Source organism: Apis laboriosa, unplaced genomic scaffold (assembly GCF_014066325.1).
Source record: "Apis laboriosa isolate Shangri-la unplaced genomic scaffold, ASM1406632v1 scaffold4_cov146, whole genome shotgun sequence".
Classification (NCBI taxonomy): Eukaryota; Metazoa; Arthropoda; class Insecta; order Hymenoptera; family Apidae; genus Apis; species Apis laboriosa.
Window position 1 is genome coordinate 5531579 of NW_025223501.1, and position 18054 is coordinate 5549632.

General features: G+C 21.8%; 4 protein-coding genes across 6 annotated transcripts; 2 read left to right on the forward strand and 2 right to left on the reverse strand.

Moving 5' to 3' along the window:
- Window positions 1–1862: 1862 nt before the first annotated feature.
- On the reverse strand, window positions 1863–4468 carry LOC122717218 (ras-related protein Rab-34-like). 3 transcript variants are annotated; one of them, XM_043941062.1, is made up of 7 exons: window positions 4338–4468; window positions 3804–3970; window positions 3561–3662; window positions 3241–3305; window positions 3001–3089; window positions 2439–2646; window positions 1863–1993 (listed from the first exon to the last, which is right to left on the reverse strand). In XM_043941062.1, exons 1-7 carry the CDS (start codon window positions 4398–4400, stop codon window positions 1929–1931), a joined length of 759 nt encoding a protein of 252 aa, XP_043796997.1. In that variant the 5' UTR covers window positions 4401–4468; the 3' UTR covers window positions 1863–1928. The 3 variants fall into 3 exon arrangements, with proteins under 3 accessions (XP_043796997.1, XP_043796996.1, XP_043796998.1); XM_043941061.1 differs by having other exon boundaries at window positions 3001–3131; XM_043941063.1 differs by lacking the exon at window positions 3561–3662 and having other exon boundaries at window positions 3001–3131.
- A 681-nt stretch (window positions 4469–5149) lies between these two features.
- On the forward strand, window positions 5150–6794 carry LOC122717079 (60S ribosomal protein L23a). Its single transcript, XM_043940800.1, has 4 exons — window positions 5150–5193; window positions 5670–5971; window positions 6197–6324; window positions 6462–6794. The coding sequence occupies exons 1-4, from the start codon at window positions 5160–5162 to the stop codon at window positions 6721–6723; spliced, it is 726 nt and encodes a 241-aa protein (XP_043796735.1). The 5' UTR covers window positions 5150–5159; the 3' UTR covers window positions 6724–6794.
- A 380-nt stretch (window positions 6795–7174) lies between these two features.
- LOC122716965 (pre-mRNA-splicing factor ATP-dependent RNA helicase PRP16) lies at window positions 7175–12592 on the reverse strand. The gene is made up of 8 exons (XM_043940569.1): window positions 11962–12592; window positions 11606–11838; window positions 11206–11489; window positions 10482–11083; window positions 10235–10378; window positions 9248–10160; window positions 7473–8148; window positions 7175–7372 (listed from the first exon to the last, which is right to left on the reverse strand). Exons 1-8 carry the CDS (start codon window positions 12439–12441, stop codon window positions 7291–7293), a joined length of 3414 nt encoding a protein of 1137 aa, XP_043796504.1. The 5' UTR covers window positions 12442–12592; the 3' UTR covers window positions 7175–7290.
- A 620-nt stretch (window positions 12593–13212) lies between these two features.
- LOC122717024 (WASH complex subunit 4) lies at window positions 13213–16987 on the forward strand. The gene has a single exon (XM_043940674.1). It carries the CDS (start codon window positions 13433–13435, stop codon window positions 16691–16693), a length of 3261 nt encoding a protein of 1086 aa, XP_043796609.1. The 5' UTR covers window positions 13213–13432; the 3' UTR covers window positions 16694–16987.
- Window positions 16988–18054: the final 1067 nt, after the last annotated feature.

Sequence of the window (18054 nt, forward strand, 5' to 3'; positions counted from 1 at the left end):
ATTTATTAAACTATCTATATATATATATTATAATTTATATATTATATTTATAATATTATAATATTAATAAGTGATATTTATATAAATACTTCTATTTACAATTTTATTAAACTTTATATTATTAAATCAAACTCAAAAATAATAATGTTATAACAATTGAAGAAAATTAAATCAATTATTTTAATCGTGCAAAAAATAGCTATAATACTTTTTAAATATTTAAAACGAGTAATAATATCAATATTAAAAAATTTATATGATTAAAAATATGATGAAAAATTTATATAATTAATTTGATAAACAAAACATGTTATCGATCAGTGATTTAAATATATTTTATAAAACAAATATACAAAAACAATATAAAAACATACATATTATATAAATTTATACATGTATAATCATATCTACATATCTCAATTTTAACACAACATAATTTGTGTTATATCTCTGTTATTAGTAATACAAAAAATTATAGATAAAAATTATTCTTTTTATAATTTTACATATTAAAATATTTATGAAAGAAACATATTAATAAGGAATGAAAATGAGTAATTTTATCGATAAACTGAAATTACTATGTAAAATTAATAAAATTCAATATATGAAAAATTTTATTATATGATATATTAAATGTATAAATCCTATAATATAAAAATATATGAATGCCATTACTGTCAAAAATATTAATATAAAAATATCTTTTTATAAATTTTATAAATTATATTTTTTAATAATGATATATGATATATAATATCTTTTAATAATTATAAAATATATATTTTCATAAAGAATAATATCAAATGACTTTATTTTTTACTAGTTGCATACTAATAAATATATAAAAAAATATAATTGCTAATATATGTAATTTGAAATTTATTTTCTAATATTTAAATTTATTTATATGTAATTAATACTTAATTATTATATAATATTAATTAATATAAATATTTTATAATTATTAATAATAAAATAGAAATATTTAAATCTAAACATTTATATAATTTAATCAATTTAGTAATATATAAAATAATAAGAAATAATCAAAATTAGATATAATAAAGAAAAATAATAAATAATTTTAATAAAAAATGTAACATATCTATATATAATATAATAATATAATATAATAATAAAAATAATAATAACNAAAGAAGAAAGAAAGATTGTTAGATGAGGTTACTTGCGATACGTAACCGAAAGATTATTTTATGCGCGCTTTATTTGAATAATGTTATAATAACGAAATATTTTTAAAAATTAAATCATATTTAAATGTATTATTGTTTTTTTTATTACATATATATTTATTCATAATTTTACTTATATTATTTAATTTATAATATAAATTAATTGGTTGTTTTTTTTTTTTTTATATAATGTAATACAGAAAATTATTAAATAAACTGTATATGTACATAAATATAGATTTATAATAATTTTATATAAATTTGACTTTTATAGAAAATTAATATATTAATATGTTAAAATTAATAAATTATTTGACAATAAATTTTAATAAAATTTTTCTTATTTCTTGATTTAGATGTAATTATTTTTTTTCATTAAAAATATATTACTCTTAATAAATTATTAAATATAATAAATTGATTGAAATAAATATTGTAGAATTTGAAAATGAATATATAAATAATAAAAAAATATTTTTTGAGAAATTTTAAAGTAATTAAAAAAAAATAATATAATATAATTGTATATATTAACATTATTATTTTTTGTAAATAATATAAAAAATTATATATTACAATTATATTATAAAAATTATATTATAATAATATAAAAAATTATATATTAAATATTATAAATTTTTATTTTCTTATAATTAAAATAATTATAATAAATTTTTAAAAAAATGTCATATTTTTAATATATGTATATATTTCGTGTAACTATTTAATTATTTATATTGAACACTTAAAACATATACTTCTTCTCGTTTTAATTCCCACCTTTTTATCATTTAAAACTGAAATAAATATTTTTGATTATTTTTAATTTAATAACAATTCTAATTTATAATTTTTTAATAAATTTAATACTTAACTTATATTCAATAAATTAAATTAATTATTAACTATTAAATCAATTTATATATTCAATATATAAATTAATATTATATTAATATAATATAAATAATAATATAATATAATATAATATAATAATATAATAAAATTAATATAATATAATATAATATAAATAAAATAATATATATATTATATTAATTTATATATTTATTATATTTAATATTTTTACTTATTACTTTAACAAACTTTTATTCAAATAAAATTAATTAATTTGAAATAATAAATATATAGTTATGATTTTGAATAATTCTTAATATTTAATAAATATTGATGATTATGTAAAATATTTTCATTCACTTTATAATTATAATCGAATAAAATACATACTTATTAAATTTGAACCAATGTTAATTGATTCTGGCTTCATATTTTGTAATTCGTTTAGAATTATGGAATGGAAAGATAATGCAGCTACTCTTGTGAATAGTTCTGGTATTCCGACTCCAGTTCTGGCGGAAACAGCCCAAAATTCAGCTTTCATTTTCCGCGCTACTTCGGCTGCTCGTTTTTCTATTATTCTATATATTTCATTGGACTAAAAATATTTTTTTTATTATTTATATATATATTTTTTTATTTTAGAATAATTATATTAATTTATAATTTATAATTAATATAAACATAATATTTATTATGCTCAAAATATTCTTTTATATAATAACACTAACATAATATTAATGTACTTTAAATATTATTGATTACAAAAAAAATTTAACTAATTAACTAATTTTCTATATAAATATTTGAACAAATTCAAATTATAAAATATTTTCTTTGTTAATTTAAATATATAATTTAATAACAAAAAATAAATAATTATAAAAATATAATAAAATTTAATTGCTTAAAGTTGCTTATTCTAATTTTTATTAATAAATCATGCAATTACCAATAAATCTTGTTTTGTGCCTATTAAAAATATATGATATGGTTCTGTATTACATTGAACAGCTTCATTTAACCATTGTTCGCAATGTCCTAATGATATTAAATTAGCCAAATCAAAAACTACCATGATCACTAAAATATATACATTTCTTATATAATATATAAATTTTCTATGTTTTATTATACATTTTTTATAATATTTTAATTTTCATATTTATAACATATAACAAATATTCATTACCATTTGAATTTCTGTAATAAGATGCAGCTATGGATTTAAATCTTTCTTGACCTGCTGTATCCCATCTGAAATTTTTATCACATAGTCAAAGTATATTAAAAATTATTTTATAATAATAAAATAATAATATAATAATATACTGTATAAAGATTATTTTATAATTTTTAATTGATATTTAATAGCAATTATTAATATTATAATAATATTATAATTAATATTGCAATCAATATTAATTATTAATTTTAATATTGTGAAGTTTATTTATCCCAGAAACATTAAAAAATTACACAATAAAATATTTTTAATCTAAATGAACGCACATTTGTAAATGAAAAGGTACGCCAAGAATATCAAATTTTTCTACTTCAAAATCTACACCAATTGTTGCTTTGTAATTATTGTCAAAAATTTTGTGACAAAATCTGAAATGCAAATGATATTTATTTAATTTAACGATAATATATATAACTTATAGTAAATTTTATATAATAAATTCATATTAATATATATTATCGAACATATAATATTATGAAATTATAATTTTATATAATAAATATGATTACCGATTTATTAAACATGATTTTCCAACTGAAACATCACCAATTATAATTGTTTTTGCAATTTTCGAAGTTAAATTTTTAGTTTTACATGAATGTCTAACAATTGTATTAAAATCTCTTTCATTATATTCTGTCATATCAAATGAAAACGGGTGTGGCCATTTATCAATCTATAAAACATTAATTTATTTAATTATTTAATTCATAAATACATATAATTCATATATTAATATGAAATCAAAAATTAATAATAAAAATAATTATATTATATATATATTAATTAAAAATTTATAAAATATTCTAATAAATTTAATTATATTATTAATAATATATATATATAATAATAATTATATATATTATTAATAGTATATATATAATTATAATAATTATTAATAAAATCGTCAAATTAATTTATAAATTCAAAATTGATTTTTATTGAATATCTTAAAAGACTAACTTTAATTTAAATTTTATTAATTATATAATTGTTTAAGATTTTTTAATTATTTATATCAAAATAAAATTTGAAAATTATACCTGTCTATCATCTCGCGCCACTTCCATTATTTTATAAATAGCTGATCGTGATTCCAACATCATTTACACTATATATTATTTAATATTATTTATAATCTAAATTTATAATATATAATTACATTAAATTATATATAAAATACATTATTACATAAAATTCAATGTTATTATAAATACATAATTATATAATTTAATTATAATTATTTAAATTATATAAATTTTATTTTAAAATTTATTTTAAATTTAAAGAAAGATAAATAAAATATATATTTAAGGATTTTATATGTATTATTTATTTTATGCTTAATTTGTATTAAATAATTATTATGAGACTAGAAAAACGATTCTTGTTACTTGCTACTACTAATAAGTAGATTTAAACTAAATGAAAAACATTGGTTGCTACGACAGATGTATACATACATATGTTATCAATCTTACTCTAAAAAAATTAAATTAAATATATTGTAATTAAAATGATATTTGTATTAAAATGATATTGATGATATTGATTTAATTCTAAAAAAAATTTTTCAAATTTTTATAGAATAATTAAATGTAAAATATATAATTAAAAATTGTAAATAAATTAGATTACAATATTGAAATAATTTTATATAAATTAAACTATAAAATATAACTAATTTACTGTAGTAATTGAATAATTAAATATTTTAAAAAGTTTATAACTTTTGTATGCATTGTATGAATACAAATAAATTTCTATTTTATAATATTGAATTTATATATAAATGATTAACGTAGTTTAGTTAGTGATTCCCTATACATATATTTCCGGTTAAAGTTCCCTGTCTTTTTAACAAAATGGCTCCTAAATCGAAGCCCACGGATAAGTCAGGTACATTTAAAAATTGTTAATAAAAAAATTTTAATTTCTTTTGATAACAATTTGAAAACTGTTTTTTAAATTTGTAAAAGATGATTAATAAAAATTTATGAAGTGAATGATATAAATTGGATAATAAATTGAATTAATAAACACGTGTTTAATTTCAACTTTAACCATGTGGTTTATTGTTTTGTATGTGTATTGTTTAAATAAAATATCTACATATATATATATATTTTATATTCCTATATTTATAAAATATTTATTATACATATATAAATAATGAGTTTAAAAGATATTAATACTTAATAAATTTATTTTTTATAAGAAATTTTGTTTTTATTATAACCCAAATATATATAAATATTCATAATATTATTTTTAAAATATACTTTATTATTAATATTTGTTTAAAATATAATTGTAAATAAAATATGATTGTAATAATTTAATTATAATATTTTGATTATTTTATTTTTTTCTAGCTAGCAAACCAGCTGAAAAAAAAACAGAAAAAAAAATTGAGAAAAAACCAACTACTACAGCTTCAACATCAAAAGTTACAAAACCAACTGTAAAAACATCTACTACTGCAAAAAAAGCAACAACTGCTAAATCTGCAAGTTCAACAAAACCTACAACAAAATCAACAGCAAAACCTGCACCTAAAGTTGTAGCGAAACCAGTAGTTGCAAAACCTAAAAAAAATGTTCAACCTGCAAAGAAAACACCTAAAGGTGGAAAACCAGCTGTACCACTTCAGAAAGCACTTAAAGCTCAAAAAAAGGTTTTTTCTTTAATAAGTATAAATAACTTTTAATAAAAAAAGTTTATAAATTAAATTAAAATGAAATTTAGATAAATCATGATTTTTATGATGATTTATTAGGGAATCTCATTGAATAATTATGATAAGAATTTAGTTTATTACTGATATATTAAAATTATTTGAAATATATAGTTGTTATAATTTATTATATAAATAATATATTAATAACATATTTATTTATAGATATTGAAAGGAGTTCATGGATCAAGAGTAAGAAAAATAAGAACATCTGTGCACTTCTACCGGCCAAAAACATTTAGACCACCAAGAAATCCAAAATATGCTAGAAAATCAGTTCCAAATAGAAATCGGTAAGTATTAATAATTCTATTTTTTATTTTTTTAATTTTTTATTAAATTTATTATCTATTACTTTTTTATTTAAATATATCATTTAATTTTTTATATATATATTAATTTTTAATATTTAAAAAATTTTTTCTTGTAGTATGGATGCATTTAATATTATTAAATTCCCTTTGACCACTGAAGCTGCTATGAAAAAGATTGAAGATAACAACACATTAGTTTTTATTGTACATACTCGTGCTAATAAATATCACATCAAAGCTTCTATTAAAAAATTGTATGATGTTGATGTGGCTAAAGTTAATACTTTAATTAGGCCAGATGGTAAAAAGAAAGCATATGTACGCTTAACTCGTGATTATGATGCACTTGATGTTGCTAATAAAATTGGTATAATATAAGCATATTTATATGTAATTGATATGGAAATATATCTATATCCATATTATAATAAAATATATTGAACAAAAAATCTTATGTTTTTTATTTCATTATCAATGATATTTTGTTATGATAAAAGATCAAATTGATATATTTTAATGTTTTTTTTAATATTAATTTAATAATATATCATAAAGATATACTTAAATTTATAGTAATAATAAATAATTATATTATTTTCATTATAATATATAATAAAAGATAAAAGATATTTGTATGTTTATTAGTTCATTAAGAACTTATATATACCTAATATTTAGAATAAAATGCTTTAATTAGAATGATTTTTTCTCAATTAAATATTCTAATATAATTTTTCATTTAGTTCAAAAACATTAAATATTGATTGTATATTAATTTTTATTAGAAATGTATATATTTACATATAAAATATATATACATGTTTAATAATACATATTTAAAATTACAAATAGGGAAATATTTATCATTAAATTATTTGAATCTTATAACTTACAATACATTCTTCTAATATTATTTAATAATAAAAATATATACACTTTGAAAAATTATAATCCCAATCTACTTGGAGTTTTTCGATAAGGAGCAGGTGTTCCTGGTTCTCTAATACCTGGTGTTAATATCTCTTTTCTATAAACAATGTTAAATAATAGTAAATAGTCATAAATCAATCATATAAAATGCTAAGAAAGTATTATAAAAATATTAAAAATTTTTATAATAAACTTACTTTCTAATAGAAGCTTGTTCACGTTCAAGTTGTTCTTGCGCTCGAGCTTTCATTTCTTCTTCTGCTTCTTTCATTTGTCCTTCCATTTCATGTAAATGTTGCATAGCTTGCCGTCTCTTTGCTCGTCCACTTCGTCCAGTTTCTTTAACACTAAAGAACATAGGACCTAATTCTGCCAACCAGTGGCCATCAACAGCAGTTACGCATTGCATGTATTCCTTAGCAGTCATTACAAGTTCATGATATACTACATAATCTGGTGTGAAGCCCATACCGAACAAAGCCGATGTTGGATGTAAATGGCACGGCATTCCAGTACGACAATTTACATATTCACCAATACCTTTTAAACGGGCTGCTTGATGGAAATATGCTGAACAAATACATTTTCGTACAATATCCCAATCAGTACCACAACTTACAACTTCCATTTTTTGTTGTTTTAAAATTTCTTCAAGTTGTTGCCGAACTTCTCTGACTTTACGCATAGCTTTTGCATGAATAAAATGATCATTACACCAAGAACTGGAATAACCATTTGCTTTCCATTGATTGTATACATTGAGATATGTTAGATGATCAGATTCTGGCACTTGAAATTTTTCTCTAGCTGAATCAGAATCTTCTTCGCGACCTTTTGGTCGATAAAATATGGAAGGTACTGATAACATAGAAACTGAAAAATATTTTATATTATATAAAAAATATTCACTACACATAAAAATTAAAAAAAAAAGATAAGAAACTAAGGATAAAAGAAAAAGAAGATAAAAGATTTAATTCATGATATAAATTCTTACTTCTGCTATTTTTAAAAAATATTAATCACAATTTATATATTATAATCAGCTATTTAACATGTTGATTGCCACGCGTATTTCTAACGAAATCTCCTTCAGGTCACTCGCGCCACTGTATTCCAATACTTCTATTGATATTTTAGTAATACGAATCTGATGGTCGCAAGAATGATGTCTCATTTATTTCCATCATAACTTCGCATTCGCAATAGAAGTATTGATAATAGTAATTTTATTGACAATAATATTGAATAGTAGTACTGATTTAGTATATTTTGAATATTTTAATTTGGATAATTTAGATTATAATTTGAATAATATGACTGTCGAATACCCTTCGACTAGTCATAATAAATGTACTTCTTAGTTGAATTGTATATAAATTATTCGTATGGCTTGTCTATTAGAGATCAGGATCACAGCAGGTAATTGTGTCTGATGGTCAGAGCACGATATGTTCATAAATTATCTAATCGTATCATCATCATCAGACTCGTGATACTCCAAAATTAGAAGATTTAGAGAATTATTAGCTGGAAAATTGTTACGATTATCTGAAAATACAACAAAATCTTCAACGGAGTCAACATAATATCACCATTCGGAAAAATAATTCTAGTATAAATATTAGATTGCATGCAAATTATATTATTCAGATAAAAGACGACAAATGCAAAGGAATTTAAAAAAGACAACAACTTTTTGTTTAAATTGTGAGGTTGATTGTCAACCTCAGCTTTGTGTAGAATGTTTTAAAATTTTACATTCAAAATAATTTTTTTAATAAATTATTTTATTATTTTTATAACAATTTAATAGTTTTATTACACCGTGTAGAATATCTTTCCAAATACCTACGAAGATCGTTCATAAATAGACAAATAAGCGTCACCCGAATATGGATGACGCGGCAATCAACGTGTTAAATAGTTTAAGCTTAATATATAATTTTTATAATATATTTTACATATCTACCTATAATAAGTATATCTGCAGTACAACCAAGTTGAGAAGCAACTATAAGCATTTGACATTGTGGTGGATCTAATGGAAACTCCGCCATTTGTCGTCCTAAAGGCGTTAAACGTCCTGTATGATCTAATGCACCCAAAATCCATAATTGATATAGAGAATTTAATATATTATCTTGTGGTGGTGGATCCATAAAATGAAAAGCCAATAAATCCTGGACACCTAAAGACTTCAATAATAATACAGTATTTGCTAAATTAGTTCGTTGTATTTCTGGAACACCAGTTAATAACAATTCATCTAAATATTGTCTTCGTGTGTATAATCTATAACAGGTACCAGGACCAGTACGTCCTGCTCTTCCTGCTCTTTGATCAGCATTAGCTCTAGATACAGGATATACTTGTAAAGCATCCATACCAATTCGTGGATTATAAACTTTCAACTTGCAATATCCTGAGTCAACAACAAATACAATTCCATCAACAGTTAAAGAAGTTTCAGCTATATTTGTTGCTACGACACATTTCCGTAAACCTCCTTCTGAACGTTGAAAAATTTTAGCTTGTAAATCTGAAGGCAATTGTGAATAAATAGGTAAAATAGAAAGTGGAGGAGCTGATTCGATTTCTGCTAAACGTTCTTTTAAAGCTTCACAAGTAACTTCAATATCTTCTTGACCCGGCATAAATACTAATACATCGCCGGTTCGAGGTTGTAAATGAATTTGTAACACCTGTTTTACCGCAGCATCGACATAATCTTCTACTGGATTTTTTGCATGTAATACTTCAACTGGAAATGTACGACCTGGAATTTGGAATGTTGCAGCATTTCCGAAAAATGCTGAAAATTTGCTAGAATCCATTGTAGCAGATGTTACGATTAATTTCAAATCATGCCGCCGGGCTACAACCTGTATATTTTTTTATATAAGTGATCACACATGTACAAAAATATATTATTTTTATAATGAAATTATATATTTACCTCTCTTAGTAAACCAAATAAAACATCAGTGGATAAAGATCTTTCATGAGCTTCATCCATAATGATTACACTATATCGATCTAAATCCCCTTCTCTTAAACTTTCTCTTAATAAAATACCATCAGTCATATATTTAATAACAGTCTGTAAATAAATATAAAGTTATTTAAAAATATTTATTTTAAACTTATCCAATTATTATTTTAAAAATTCTAAAATTGTATTAATCTAAAAATATAAGACATACATCTTTTGAAGTGCAATCTTCGAAACGAATAGCATAACCAACTTTATCTCCTAAAGTAGTAGCCATTTCATCAGAAACTCTTTTTGCTACAGACATAGCAGCTACTCTTCGAGGTTGTGTACATCCAATTATACCATAATGACTATAACCATCTTCATGAAGATATTGAGTTAATTGTGTAGTTTTTCCACTACCAGTTTCTCCAACAATAACTACAACACTATTTTCTCTAATTACATTTAATAATTCTTGTCGTACTGCAAATACTGGAAGACTTCTTCTTTGATATTGAATAGATCTGTATTTAGCTTCTCCAGTAACTTCATCACTTCGTATATGACGAGCATATTTTTGACCAGCTTTAAAATCAGTTTCTTGTCCTGGATCTTCTCTATCATCTTTATGTCTATCACGTACTCCCATAATATTACCAATATGAGTTCCAGCTAGTTCCCAATGTTTCTTTTGTGCTCTTTTTCTTTCTTTTTGTTCACGATATGCACGTACTAAAGCTGATCCTTTTCTTGCTACAAGAGCCATATCAGAAGTAGGATCACGCACAGGTACAACAGGTTCTGGTTGTTTAGTAAATACAATTCGACCTAATAAATCATAAATTTTGATTAAATATATATTTATATACAATATTAATAAATTAATATTTAATATATTTGTTTATAATATTTTATAAATAAAATTATCAATTGTAAGGAAGATATTTTACCATCTAAAAATGGTGGAACAACATTATGAACTAAGAGATGGACTCTGGTTTCCCCTTCGTCATCAGGATCATCATCATGATCTAAAGAACTTACAACACCAGATGTTAACATTCTATTACGTTCCCATAATTCATTATCCTTGTTAATTTGTCTTTGTTGTGCTGAAAGACGTTTTTGTCTCTTTGCTTCTAGCTCCATTTCTTTTTTACGTGTATATTCTTCAGATACATCAGCAAATGCATGATTTTCTCCATCATCTAAACCATACCATTCTCTGTCTAATCTAAAAATAAATTAAAAAATAAATTTATTTCTTAATATATATATAATATAATATAATATAATATAAGAAATATATAAATAAAAAAAAAGTTTTAAAAATTACAAATATTATAATACCTTTGTTGTTCTTCTTCCCATAATTCTTTTTCCTCTCCTTCAATGCTAGGTGTAGCACCACTAGCTTTTCGATCTCTATTCCATGAATTATATTTATATGAAGGTGTAAATTCACTTCTAATACTATCTCTACCATCTTTACTATTATAAATATTAGGTGTTGGATGATCCCAACTGGATTTTCTTGGTTCTTCATCTTCATCATCATCCCAATTACTTCTGGATGTTGAATCCTATAATATAATACAATAGCAAATTTTCATTAAACTTTATTATTTATGTACAATACAATTTATGTATTATTAATTATTTAAAACAACTTGATAATAAATTTATATAAAAAATTATATATTTACTTTTGTTTTAAATATTGGAGTTTGCGGTTCATCTTTAAATCTTAAAGGTGTTTGTCTATTACTATCTCTACCACTATCTCTACTTCTACTCCTTTCTCTATCTCTATGCCTATCTCTATCTCTATAATTATGTTTATGATGTTTGTCCTGTGCACTTAATCTTTGATGTTTTAATCGCGTTTCTAATCTTTGTTGTGCTTCAGAATTTACTCCTCCAGTATGAGTTGGAGTTTCCTCAGCATAAGATCGATATTTTCTTTCTTTAATTTCTGACTTTGGTGAATTTGAGTTAGATTTTAAGTTATTTTCTTGCAAATTTTCTTGTCTTTTTCGTTTTGCAAGTTTATCAAGACCCAAAACAGATACTTGAGGTTTTTTAAATGTATGATCAGAAGATTTTTTTCGAATAATTAAACCTCCTACTTGATTTTTATCAGTTCCTTCTAACCTATACACATTTGAATCATTTGATGTATCCATTTTTTACTATGAATTGTCGCAGTTCTTTTATGCACGCTATCAAAACTATGCACACATTATGTCAATTCACATACATTGTATATTTAGTGAAAGATCTATAGCGACCTCTATATTTATTCAACTGTTCCGCCGAAAACTGCATTTCCACTAAAATTAATTAATAACAAAATTTTCTTTAGCGGAAAAAAATAGTCAACGCTTTTTAAGAAAAATCATTAATTTGCAATTTATAATTTTTTAAAGATTTTTTTTACATCTCACTTAATAAATTAATTCTTTTAACTTTTCAAAATAAAAGACATTAAATTATCGTGTTTTAAATTTTTTATATATCAATATTTTGAATTATTATATTGTGTAACTAAAATTCCTAAAATTTTGTAATTTTGCAAATGACTTTTAAATTATTGAATTTCAAAATTATTTATTTCAAATTATTAATTTCAATTAATAATTATTTTCAAATTCTGTATGTCAATATTTATAAAAACCATAAAAATAAAAAATTTAATTTTTAAAGTTTTATTTTAAATTTTATTTTAAAATAAATAAATTCTTGATTTGCATTTTTCTTATCTTTTGTATATTAAATTTCGCACAGTAAATTTTTATTTTCTCAATATTGTTAACCAATCTTACTGTCTCAAGATTTTAATCATATAGTTTTATTTATATCTTTTGACTCGTCTCATTGGACAGAATATAATAGTGTTACTTATTAATTTTTTATAATATATATACATATTGTACAAATTGTTTTTTTATAAACATGAAAGAAATAACAGTGTAGTACTCAAAAGTTCTTAAAGATATTGTTTATGAAGTAATACTTTTATTATGAGAAGTAATGCTGAGAAAGTATGAAATTATAATGAAACTTTATTATGTGTGAATTATTGAAAGATATACTAATTTAAAAATTAAATTTTATTATTTATTTATTGATAAAAATAATATTTTATATAGCATTACTAATAAATAAGAAGTGATAATGATAGAATCGTCAACATGGAATACGAAAAAAGACGAAGCAATATATAAAGCGGCAGGTTCAATACATTTGCGAAAATATGGACAATTTTTCGAAAATTTAGCAAAGCAAACATGGAAAAAAGATTCTACATTAGAATATTTTATAGAAGGCCCTCTTCGGCTTGTATATAAACCTGTTGAGGATATTAGTTTGATAAGTTTAATAGAAATGGAAAATAAATTTTTATCAAAATTACTTGCTGCAGTTGCTGGTACTTGTAGAGAAATTAGACTTCTTGTAATGGAAGCTAAAACATTCTATAAAAAATTGTTTATTCATGGAGAAAAAGGAACAGAAAATAATCAAAGTAATATCACATCTCTTCTATCTGATTTACAAGATTTATTTGTTTTTGTAAATAGAATATGGACAGTTACACATTTAACAACAGAACAATTATCTAATCTAGCCAGTGATTCTAATGATATATATTTACCCGTATTAATAGAACATTTTATTGATTTGTTTATAATTGTTTTAACATTAGACGAAATTGTTGAATCTCAACCATCTTTACAAGAGCAATGGAAAAAATATAGAATGAATGTACGTTCTATTATGCATAATCCATCGCAATTTGGTATAAATGAATCTAAACTACATGTGTTCAATAAGTTATTGAAAGATTTACAAGAAAATTTATTAAAGAAAGTTTTATTTTCTAAGACAATAGAAAGTATAATGGATGTAAATAAAGGACCTATAATGAACGAACATATTACTAATTATCTAAAAAATTTAATAATAGATATAGAAAATAAACCAAATGATTATGTTTCATTAAATAAAAATTGGATTGAAATAAATATTGGTATTGTTATAATAACAAAATTATTTGGTACCTGTGATAAAAGATTAATTAAAAAGGTGCTTGAAAATAATAAAAAATTCTATGCTGTAAATTTAATTGGAAATGTTATATGGATTCCAAGTAAATTTTTAAGTGATTTTTTGCCAAAGGAAGCTGGAAATACTATTAATCAACAAATAGGAGAAAAAATATTAAGTTCAAGAATACAGAAACTTTCGCAAACTGTAAATAGTTTAATTCAGAAAGCAGTAACATGGTGCATTGATATGCAAAGTATTTTAATGAAAACAAGTCTTCAAATTTCAGATATTGGACAAAAACAATCTTTATTAATTGATTTAGTTGCTCTTTTATCTCAAATTAAAGAAATCATATCTTTTATAATAAATATGCATGCAATTCTTATTAAACCAATGAATCGCAATACTGTCCAATTAATTTGTAGATTAATAGAAATACAAAAATCTTTACAGACTACATTTTACATTTTGGGACCAGTTATAGTGCAATCACAAAGTCAAGTATTACAATATTTAAGTTATTATATATTAATTACATTAGAAACTGCACGTAAAAGTTTGATTCAGAAAGATAAAGGTTATAGCAAAGAAAAATTAGACTCATTATCATTAGTGGGTTTAAGTATGAGATTATTAAATGGACCACCAAGTGCAGATAGGAGATTAATAATTAGATGTGCTCTAGCATGTGCTAATCAATTAACAGATACTTTCAAAGAGGAGGATATGGTGAAATTACGTTTTTCATTAAATAATTATGATATTATTGCTGAGTTGCATAATATTATTATAGATCTCTGTGATTATTCTATATTATTGTATCACCAGAATATAATTCCAGCTTATTTTTCTTCTGTAACAGATAGTAATTTAAATATAAATCATATTGTTCATTTGTTCAATGCATTTAATAGTACTATAAGTGAACAAGAAGGATTAAATTTAAAACAAAAAAGAATTATGCAATTAAAAGAAATGTTAACCAAAAATATATTAGAACCTGTTTGCCATGAGATTGAAACTAATTTAAGGCTTCATGTTCATGAGCATTTAAAGTTGAATTCTACAAATCCATTTAATATTGGAGCAAAAGATGGTGGAAGAATAGTGCGATCATTGCCTCTACCTCTAGCAAATAGTATGATATATGCCAAAAGATTTATCGAACATTATCTTGATGATATGTTTTATAATCTCACTACAGTGGCATTGCATGATTGGAGAACATATCGAATGATGCATGCTTTGGCACATTATAAATTAAATCTCAATACTGTTCAAAATCCCTTACCTACACAAACCTTGGAACAGGGTTTGGATGCTTTAGAAATTATGAGAAACATTCATGTATTTGTTTCAAAATATTTGTATAATTTAAACACTCAAACATTTATTGAACATACTAGTAACAATAAACATTTAAACACCATTGGAATTCGACATATAGCAAATTCTATTAGAACACATGGAACTGGTATTATGAGTACAACAGTTAACTTTGTTTATCAATTTCTTCGTATAAAATTACATACATTTTCACAATTTCTTTTTGATGAACATATAAAATCAAGATTAATGCGAGATATAAGGTTTATTAAAACTCAAAGAGAAAATGGAACAACACCTTATACATACGAAAGAGCAGAAAAATTCCAAAAAGGAATCAGAAAATTAGGTATGACACCTGATGGTCTAAGTTATTTAGATCAATTTCGACAATTAATAACTCATATTGGAAATGCATTGGGCTATGTACGATTAATCAGATCTGGTGGATTACATGCTAGTTCAAATGCTGTTTCATTCTTGCCAAATATTGATTCATCTATACCATTTGAATTAATGTGTAAAAATTTAAATTATAGTGCAACAACTCAAGCAGCAGCAAAATGCTTAGAAAATGATATTGCAAATTTAGTACGACATTTCACAGAGGGTATACAATATTTCAAACTTCTTGTCGATGTATTTGCATCTGCTTTTCGAGATACTGAATCACATCATTTGCAACAATTTTATGCTATTGTACCTCCATTAACATTAAGTTTTGTTGATAACTCAATATCAAATAAAGAAAAAATGTTTAAGAAAAATCAAATAGGTGCAGCTTTTACTGATGATGGTTTTGCAATGGGAATTGCTTATATAAATGCCCTTTTAAATCAGTCATCAGAATTGGATAGTTTACATTGGTTTAAAACAGTTGAACAATATATAAATGCTGAAAAACAAATTGCAGAAGGTAATAAAAATATTCATGGAGATGAAAAATTGCAACAAACAAGGGCATTAACATTAAAACGCTTAGGTGAAAGGAGTGCTGAATTTCAACTGCTCTATTATAGTTTATCTGGGGCTAGAGTGTTTTTTAAACAATCTGATACATAATATTTCATAATGTATTATTGAATTGATTAATTATAATGTGATAGTTAAATATTTTTGTTTCATATTTCATTACTAATGTATAAAAAAATATCAAATTATACAATGAATAATGTTATGTGCTTTATAAAAAAGCTTTAAATGCTAAAAATAGCTATAATTATATGCTATAAATTTATTTTATTTTCATAATCCTTTTGTAACTTGTATTATATATATTACAATAATGAGAAAATAAAAATACAGTAATATATAAAATAAATTTTGACTTATTAAAAAGACATAGTTTACAGTGAACTCTCCATATCCATAGAGATAAGTTTCAAGATTTGCGAATAATATAATATATAATATATATATTATATATATCTATAATAAAATTTAATTTATTAATTATTAAATTTTAAGAAAAATAATTAATAATAAAACTTAACAATTTAAATAGTAATGAATAATAATAAAAAACAATAAAAATTATATGTTAAAAAACAGCAATATAATAATAATACAATATTATATGATAGATGAAATAAAGTGAATGATGAAGATATGTGATGCATTATTTATATCAGTATCTAGAATTATCTATGTTATATAATTCTGATAGATATAATTCTGTATAGGTTCTAGTAAGAATTCAGGAATTTATTTAATTTTTTGAAATTGTATTCAAGCATATACATAAAACCATGAATATGGAGATTTTACTATTTTTTTTTTTATATATTAAAATTCAATAGTTCTAAACTTGTTTTGCTTCTCCATATATTATGTTCAATTATACTTATATATAAATATTTTTTATATCAATGATATATAATTGCAATCTTTAATATTTATGATTAAATAAGTAATGGCTAGATGAACAGACTAGAATTTATTATGTTTATAACTTCTAAATAGATAGGAGTTTCTTAAAAATGTATTTATAAATAAAAAAGCATTATTATTGCATATAGCAATATAAAAAGAAATCTGCCTTTATATTACCAAAAATTCATATAAAAATCAAATATTAAGAAACAAATTTGTCAATTTTAAATTTTATTTTAAATGTTTATTATAGCTTTGGATAATAATTTTTTTATTATTATTCACTTGATATTCATAAATCATTTATTCTATATTTTAACAATATTATGTTTTTATAAATTCAAAAATTATAAACCTTTTGTTTTAAATAAATATAAATTACGAAAAACTATAAATTTTTTAAATTACTACCAATAATAAATTACAGATAATATAAATAATATAAATTATATATAGAATATCATATTGTAAAGCTATAAAATGTTACATTAAAAAAATTCATGTTTTTTAATAAAATTTAATAAATTCTTATTTCAACAATATGACTGTTG